This window comes from Phocoena sinus, chromosome 20 (genome assembly GCF_008692025.1).
Source record: "Phocoena sinus isolate mPhoSin1 chromosome 20, mPhoSin1.pri, whole genome shotgun sequence".
Lineage (NCBI taxonomy): Eukaryota > Metazoa > Chordata > Mammalia > Artiodactyla > Phocoenidae > Phocoena > Phocoena sinus.
The window spans coordinates 1,220,645-1,228,232 of record NC_045782.1 but is presented as its reverse complement, the minus strand read 5'-3'; the positions used below and the strand labels follow the sequence as shown (position 1 = coordinate 1,228,232).

Here is a 7,588-nt window from a genome sequence, read left to right as displayed (position 1 = left end):
CTGTCTAAACTGACTTAGCAGGATTCTTGCTTAATTAAATCCGACAACACAGAGACAAACAGGAAAGTCCAAAAGTCAGGCTTCTGTCAGGGAGAGAACTTTTGTCAGCTCTTTCCCTATATCGTGCAGCCCCTCGGTTTTTAAATTCTTAACAATGGTTTATATTATTGAGCCCTTACTGTGTGTCAGGCACAATGTCAAGTGTTTTAGATATGTCTATGAGTCCTCCCAACAGCCCTGCCAGGCAGATATAATTATCTCCAATTCAAAGATGAGAAGTATGAAACTCAATAAGTGAAGTGACTGGTCTAGGATTCTGTATGTGCAGAATAATAGTGTCGGAGTTGGAACCCACGTTTGTCCTATTTAAATGACCACTGTGCTAACCTGTAAGTAGGACAATGCAAAAGTTAAGTATAGCAACAGAATCCACCTCTAATCCTCCGTCTTCTCGGAAATCCCCGGCCCCTGGCCCGCAGCCCGGGCGGATGACACCATGTCCCCTGGCCCAGGTGAGCAGGGGCACCTCTCCACCGTGCTGGGCGGGGCCCAGCCCGCTGCAGCCAATAGCGCGGGCGCCTCCGGGGGCGGGGCTCGCCCGGTTTCGCGCTCTGACTGGACGCCTCTGGGGCGGGGCTCGTCGGGATGCGCGCTCTGATTGGGCGCTCCTGGGGCGGGACCGGGCCGGGGCGCTGCGCGCCAGGTTCTGGTGCCTGCCTAACGCGGGGATCACGTGGCGGGGGGCGCGGAATTGCGGGTCCAGACTCCGGTGTAGCCGGCCGCACCGAGTGGCGCGGTGTCCCAGGCTGCACTTAACCGCGGCTCCGGGTGAGTGCGGAGCGCCTTGCTGGTGCCTGGGGTGAGGACCCGGCGGCAGTGCGCGCGCGCGGCCCCGGGTCGAGACCCGTGCCGGGGCGGGGGCGGGGGGGGGGGGGAGCGGTGGCCTTGGCCGCAGCTGCGAAGGCTCGCTGCCCGTGCTGGCCGCCGCGCTGCTCGTGGAGCACTTTAGGTTTCAGTGCAGCGCGTCACCTCGCCACAGTATCCTCACGGCGGTTCTGCAGCCGAGTGCTGTTCTGTAGCCCATTTCGCAGGCGGGGAAGGGGAAGCTCGGAGAGGGCGGCGGGCCTGGGAGCTGCCCTGCAGCCTGCAGAGTGGCGTAGCCCGCGCGGTGCCGCTGCACGTGCGGTCGCCCTGCGGGGCGGGCCTGCGCCTGGCTTCCCCATCCCTCATCCCGGCCTAGGAGACAAGCGCTGCCCTGTGGGGTTCTTGGCCCGGGGCCCTGCACGTCGAGGTCCAGGAAGTTAAGCGACCCTTGGTCAGCTTAGGCCGGCACAAACATGCGCTTCAGTCGGGCAGAGTTGGCGGACTGGAAACACCAGTTCAGGTTCTTATGGACTCATAATTTTTTTACTTGAAGGAACATGCAGCGGACGTGGGCGATTGTGCTTTTATTTAGTGCAGTGTCACGGAAAAGAGTTGATTCTGACTCTCACTATTATAAGCCACTTAGCTTCTGAGTCTGTTTCCTCCTTTATAAAGTAGGGAACACGGACAGATGGTAGTTCCCTCAGGAGACTCCTGGCTGGTACCACTTGGGTGACAAAGGCCCAGGGAAGATCTGGGGGCATGGAGAGGCTGGTAACCTTGGCAAGTAAATTCACGTACTTGGACTGTTTATCCCTGGGGTTGAGGTGAGGATCATGCCAGAGGTGAGTGACATTTCTCCAGTGGAAGCACCAACAGTGTAACATAGTAACCGCTGCAGTGAGATGTGTTTTCCTGGGGTGCTCAGCTGGGGTTACTGAGTGGTAGTAACATGGCTCTAAGATCCCCAGGTGTCTTTCATAACAATAGTAGCTGCTGATTTTTGAGTAGTTACTCTGCCTGGCCCCGTCTGAGTGCTCTGTGTCTGGTACCTCATTTAACTCCCAATTAACTCAGAACTGTCGTCCCTGAGTCATATATGAGGGGACCGACAAACAGGTGTCAGCACCTGGGGCTGCACATTAGAACGTGGGGGCGGGGCTTGAACCCCACAGGCTGCCTCTGCAGTGAGTTCAGCACAGCTCCCCTGGGTGTGGGGTGTGGGGGTGTGGTCTTCACCGTTGGGAAGTGGAGAATGGGAGGGGTCCAGCCTGTGAGATGTCCACCTGCTCTTCCATAAGGAACCTGGATCTTCTCCAATTGGGTTTCTCTAGTTGTTAGTTTCAGACAGTTATTTCTCAAAGAGGTGCACTGGGAAATAACTTGTCAGCTATGTACTGTCAAGGTGAGAATCTGTTCTCCCATCCCAGCTCTGGCCTTTGGGCCCTCAGATCTCATCTCCTGTGTCTCTGTTTTGTTCCTGATTTCTGCCCCTCAACAAGTGAAACCTCTTCCCATTGTAGGGCCTTTGCTGTTGGTGATGGCTCTTTCCCCCATCTCATAAGCTTGGCTCCTTTCCGCCGTTCAGATCTTAGCTCAGGCACCTTGCACGGCCGGTCTGCAGAAGCCCGCCACCCGTTTATTGCCCTCATAACAGTCATTACCCCCTGAAGTTATCCCGCGTATTTCTTGTTTACTTTTTTAGAGCCTGCTTTTCATAAAAGCAGGGCCTCTGTCTTGCTGACCCTAGTATTCTTAGCGCCTAGCTCAGTGCCTGGGATATAGGAGTCACTCAATAAATATTTGTTGAAGGAATGAATGAATCCACTGTAGGCTAATAATAGTGAAGTAAAGCTCCTAAATACCAAAAGCTTATTTTGAATTAAACAGAATTACTATATGATCCAGCAGTTTCACTTCTGGGCCTATACCCAAAAGGATTGAAATCAGGGACTTGATATTTGTACACCCGTGTTCATAGCAGTGTTACTCACGATAGCCAAGAGGTGGGAGCAGCCCAGGTATCAGCGGTGGATGGATGGATAAACAAAACATAGTCTATCCATACAATGGACTATTACCCAGCCTTTAAAAGGAAGGAAATTCTGACACATGCTCCAACATGTGTGAACTTTGATGACATTATGCTATGTGAAATAAACCAAACACAAAGGAGAAATATTCTATGATTTCATTTACATGACATACCTGAAATAGTCAAATTCATAGAGATAGAAACTAGAATAGTTTCTTTTTTGTGTTTTTTTTTTTTTTTGCGGTACACGGGCCTCTCACCATTGTGGCCTCTCCCATTGCGGAGCACAGGCTCCGGACGCGCAGGCTCAGCGGCCATGGCTCACGGGCCCAGCCGCTCCGCGGCACGTGGGATCCTCCCGGACCGGGGCACGAACTTGCGTCCCCTGCGTCGGCAGGCGGACTCTCAACCCCTGCGCCGCCAGGGAAGCCCTAGAATAGTTTTTAACCCCAGGCTGGAGGAGAAGGGAACAGTATGTTTAATGGGGACAGTTTCAGTCTGGGAAGATGGAAGCGTCCTGGAGACGGTGGTGGGGATGGCTGCATGAGAGTGTGAGTGTATTCAGTGCCACTGAACTGGGCACTTATATCACAGTTCAAAAAAGATGAGAGAAGTTCAGGGTGTACTGTTTTCCAGCCAACCTCCGGACTCGAAGAATAGATGGTAAGTATGTCTTCCCTAAATATAGTATCAGTTAAAAATGATCTTCCCTCTGATCTAAAACAGCACAGTCTCAGGATCTTTGTCTCACTTGTTTGCCAGCTATCTGGGTGTCCCTCAGCCCTGACAGGCTGGCACATGAACTAACCGTCACATTCAGGATCTTTGCTTTTCTTACTGTAGTTTAGAATGCCCCAGGATATAATAGATTATATCTGTAATAGATATTACTGATTTAATTGAAACAAGTCAAAAAACCTTGAAGTTATTGTTTGAATAAAGAATTCAGGCTTCTTCGTGGTTTAAAAAAAAAAGCTTAATTAGAACTCAAGTTGGGTGTGGACTGAGCACTCCATTTGGGGGATGACTTGACCCGAGTGGGAACAGGATACATGGTGGAAAACTCCCCCACGGGGTTTCAGTGAGAGCAGGGCGGGCACTGCCCACCTAGGAGGGGGCGCCGGCCACACAGAGAGCCCTCCCCGGGGTGGAGAAGGAACCGGGACTCCGAGTTTGCAACTTGGGTAAGAGAAGGGATTGCAGAGAGGGCAGAGGGCCACAGGTGGTGACACTGAGTGAGACGAGCGAGACCACAGCTAGAGAGCAGAGAGCAGTTTCTTCCTGAGCAGAGCTGGTCTGAGTGCCTCTCAGGGACCGTTGTAGATCTGACTGTCCTGGGGGGAGGGCGGGGAGAGGGGGCTCCAAACGGACTTCAGTTACTTGGTGGTTGAGAAATACCTGCTCTGTGTTGCTTGCCACCTTTGAATCCTCTTTAACCTTGAGTAGTCGGTATTTAAAAGAAGCTTTTCTCTGAGATTCTAGGACCAGAGGGCCTGTTTTGTCTCTTGTGCTTTTTCTGTGGGTTTGCCACCTGCTGAGGGCACGTGGGAATCCAGGCTTGAGTTGGGAGGAGCCGTGGGCAGGATGCCCAGAGCACCCACGTCTCTCCACTTCTGGCACAATGTGGATGAGGCCCTGGCACGGTGGCCTGTGCCGCCTCTGCTGCTGAAGCATTCGTGGCATTTAAGTCCCAGCACTCACTGTTGGGTTTGTAGGAGTGGCCGCATTTCTAATCATGCTGTGCTCGTGTTAAAATAACGGCTGCTTCAAAAGTCCCAGTTAGGGATTTCCTGGTTAAAGTTTACTGATGGTGTCTTTTCAGTAGCTCTCCCAGAGATGAAGGAGGACCCCTGTGACTGGGGAACTATTAGCCTATTTATTTACTGGGTATATTTGTCTAGCAAATTATACTGTCTGTACTTGTGTAGGAAAAACTGTGCTCTTTCTGCTGTGTCTCACCTTTACTCTCCCCACTACCAGTCACAGCACTTCTGACACCAGACAGTTCCTTACCCAGCACTCCTGCCACACCAGCTGGTGTCTTAAAATTGAACTCAGTTCTGACACTAACCAGAGTTAGCACAGACCACACAGGTCAAGTGTTCCGTCCCAGCAGACAGCCTCCCCCGGCCCACTTCAGGTGCCGTTGCGAGTACTGGGTCCCCAGGTGACCCACAGCTTCTGTCGGGCTTGCCTACAAATCCGAGGCTCCCAGGACCCCCGTGGACTGGAGCATTTGCTAGAGCAGCTCACAGAACTCAGGGAGACACTTACGTTCGCCGGTTTATTAAAGGATGTGACATAGGACACAGATGAGCAGCCAGATGGAGAGAGAGAGGCACGGGGCAGGGCCGGGGAGGGTCCCTGTGGAGTTGGGATGCATCACCCACTCGGTGTGGAATGTTCACCCACCTGGTTCGCTCCCCGAACCCTGTGGTACTGGGATACTATAGGGGCTTCTTCCTGGAGGCCTGATGGGTCATTAACCCCATTTCCAGCCCCCTCCCCTCTGTGGAGGAGTTGGGGCTGGCCGTGCGGGTGCTGCAAAGCTTCTCATCATGGCCTGGTCTTTCTGGTGGTCAGTGCCCATCCAGGAGCCCGCCTGGAGTCGCCTCACCAGGACAAAAGATACTCCCATCCCCCAGGGAATCGTGGGGGTTTTAGGAGCAGAGACCTATGTATATATTATATATATTATGTATACACACCCAGTGCTCCGTCTGGTGTCCTCTCCTCCAACAGCCACTGTCCAGACTGAGCCCGCCCCCAGCTCTAGTCCTTGTGGCTCAGTTATCCACCTGCATTTAGTGCGCTTGCTCTGTTTCCTGCTCGCCTCCCCCGGTAAGCGCCACGAAGGTTCGGCCCGTTTGGTTCCCACTGTGTTCCCAATCCCAATGCCATGGCTGCTGCAGGCCTCCATCAAGTAATTGTCGAGGGAAAGAATTTGAAATGAAAACTTACCTAATTCATGGAGAGCACTGAAAAGCTGCCAACTATTGATTAAAGGAGGTCAGTTCCTGTAAATATTTAAGCTCTCGCTTGAGCAGAAATACCACTGAGCTCAAATGCTCGTTCTTTGTGGGAACGTATGTTAAGACACACGCCTGTCCAGTTGGCTGTACTGCAGTGATGCCAAATACAGGCGTGTGCCTCTGACCGTGGTCCTTACGGGAGGCCTGGGTGCCAGCCATATGATAAGACACACTCCTGTCCATTTGGCTGTACTGCAGTGGTGCCGAACACAGGCGTGTGCCTCTGACCATGGTCCTTACGGGAGGCCTGGGTGCCAGCCAGCGCACGCTTTACCTGCAGCCCCGGCGGCGGGACTCTGGGTGTGTGGAGTGTGAGCTGGGGTTTGAGTCTGTCCTCCGTGGCCAGCGGGCTCTGCAGCCCTTGGCTAAGATACTTTCCTGAGTCTCATTTTCAGTACTTGAAAAATGGAGGGAATAATACATAAGCCAGCAATTCACTTGCTCACTTGGCAAATATTACTCCTGTATGGCTGTGCCTGGTACTGTGGGAGATTTTTTAAAAAGTAACCCTCAGTCCTTGCCTTCAAGGAAGCTGGCTTAGAGCTAAGCCACAGCTAGGATAAGTTCAGCTGTGAAGAGGGGATGTCGGGCTCCTTGAGGCTGGTTTGGCCTCGAGGCGAGGAGGGTGGGTCTCCTGATGAACCAGCAGGGAGCCCTCGTGGTGGTTCTGCAGCAGAGTCCTCGTGGTCCCCCGGTGGTTCTGGGGGCAAGGCTAACACGTGTGTCAGTACTTTGGCGACTCAGGAACTGACAGGAACTGAGCTGTGACTGAGGGTTTTTTAATTATTTATTTTTGGCTGCATTGGGTCTTCATTGCTGCGTACAAGCTTCCTCTAGTTGCGGCGAGCAGGGGCTACTCTTTGTTGCCGTGCATGGGCTTCTCATTGCACTGGCTTCTCGTTGCGGAGCACGGGCTCTAGGTGCGCAGGCTTCAGTAGTTGTGGCGTGTGGGCTCAGTACTTGTGGTGCACGGGCTTAGTTGCTCCGCGGCATGTGGGATCTTCCCGGACCAGGGCTCGAACCCTTGTTCCCTGCATTGGCAGGTGGATTCTTAACCACTGCACCACCAGGGAAGCCCCAAGCTGTGACTGAGTTTAATGTTGGAAGTTTTCCCATTTTTAGGCGACTCTGAACCAGCGCGATGGCGACTCCCGTCAACGGAGCCCCCGTGGATGCCAACTTGTGGTCCTCGCATGAGAAGATGCTGGCGCAGCCCCTGAAAGATAGCGACGTGGAGGTGAGACTGCGGGTCCTATCGGGTGTTCTGATGTTGGAGGCCCTTGTTCAGACCACTAGTTCTCACTAGAAATAAACCGTGCTCGGGACAGCCTTGCGGTTCAGGTAAGAGGGCGGATTTATAGGCAGTGGCTGCAAAGTGGCTAAAAGTCCTCTGAGGGTAAATTTAGATATTTGAGTTTCTGCGAAGTGCAGAGCACTGTGCTGGCTGCTCCCGAGGAAAGGGGGACTGGTCGGTCATTGAGATTTGACCTTACATTTTTCCTTACACTCAGAGGAGTATTTCTTATTTATTTATTTTTTGCGGTACGCGGGCCTCTCTCTGTCGTGGCCTCTCCCGTTGCGGAGCACAGGCTCCGGACGCGCAGGCTCAGCGGCCATGGCTCACGGGCCCAGCCGCTCCGCGGCATGTGGGATCTTC

The 7,588-nt window shown here is 53.2% G+C and overlaps 1 protein-coding gene across 1 annotated transcript in view; it reads left to right on the top strand.

Annotated features, from left to right (window-relative positions):
• The first annotated feature begins 736 nt into the window (after nucleotides 1–736).
• Nucleotides 737–7,588, top strand: part of SHMT1 (serine hydroxymethyltransferase 1) — a 25,525-nt gene continuing 18,673 nt past the window's right edge. Inside the window, exons 1-2 of the mRNA XM_032615776.1 lie at nucleotides 737–828; nucleotides 7,054–7,168. Of these exons, the coding sequence (XP_032471667.1) occupies nucleotides 7,073–7,168 (96 nt within the window). The 5' untranslated portion in view covers nucleotides 737–828; nucleotides 7,054–7,072. The remainder of the gene's footprint in view (nucleotides 829–7,053; nucleotides 7,169–7,588) is intronic.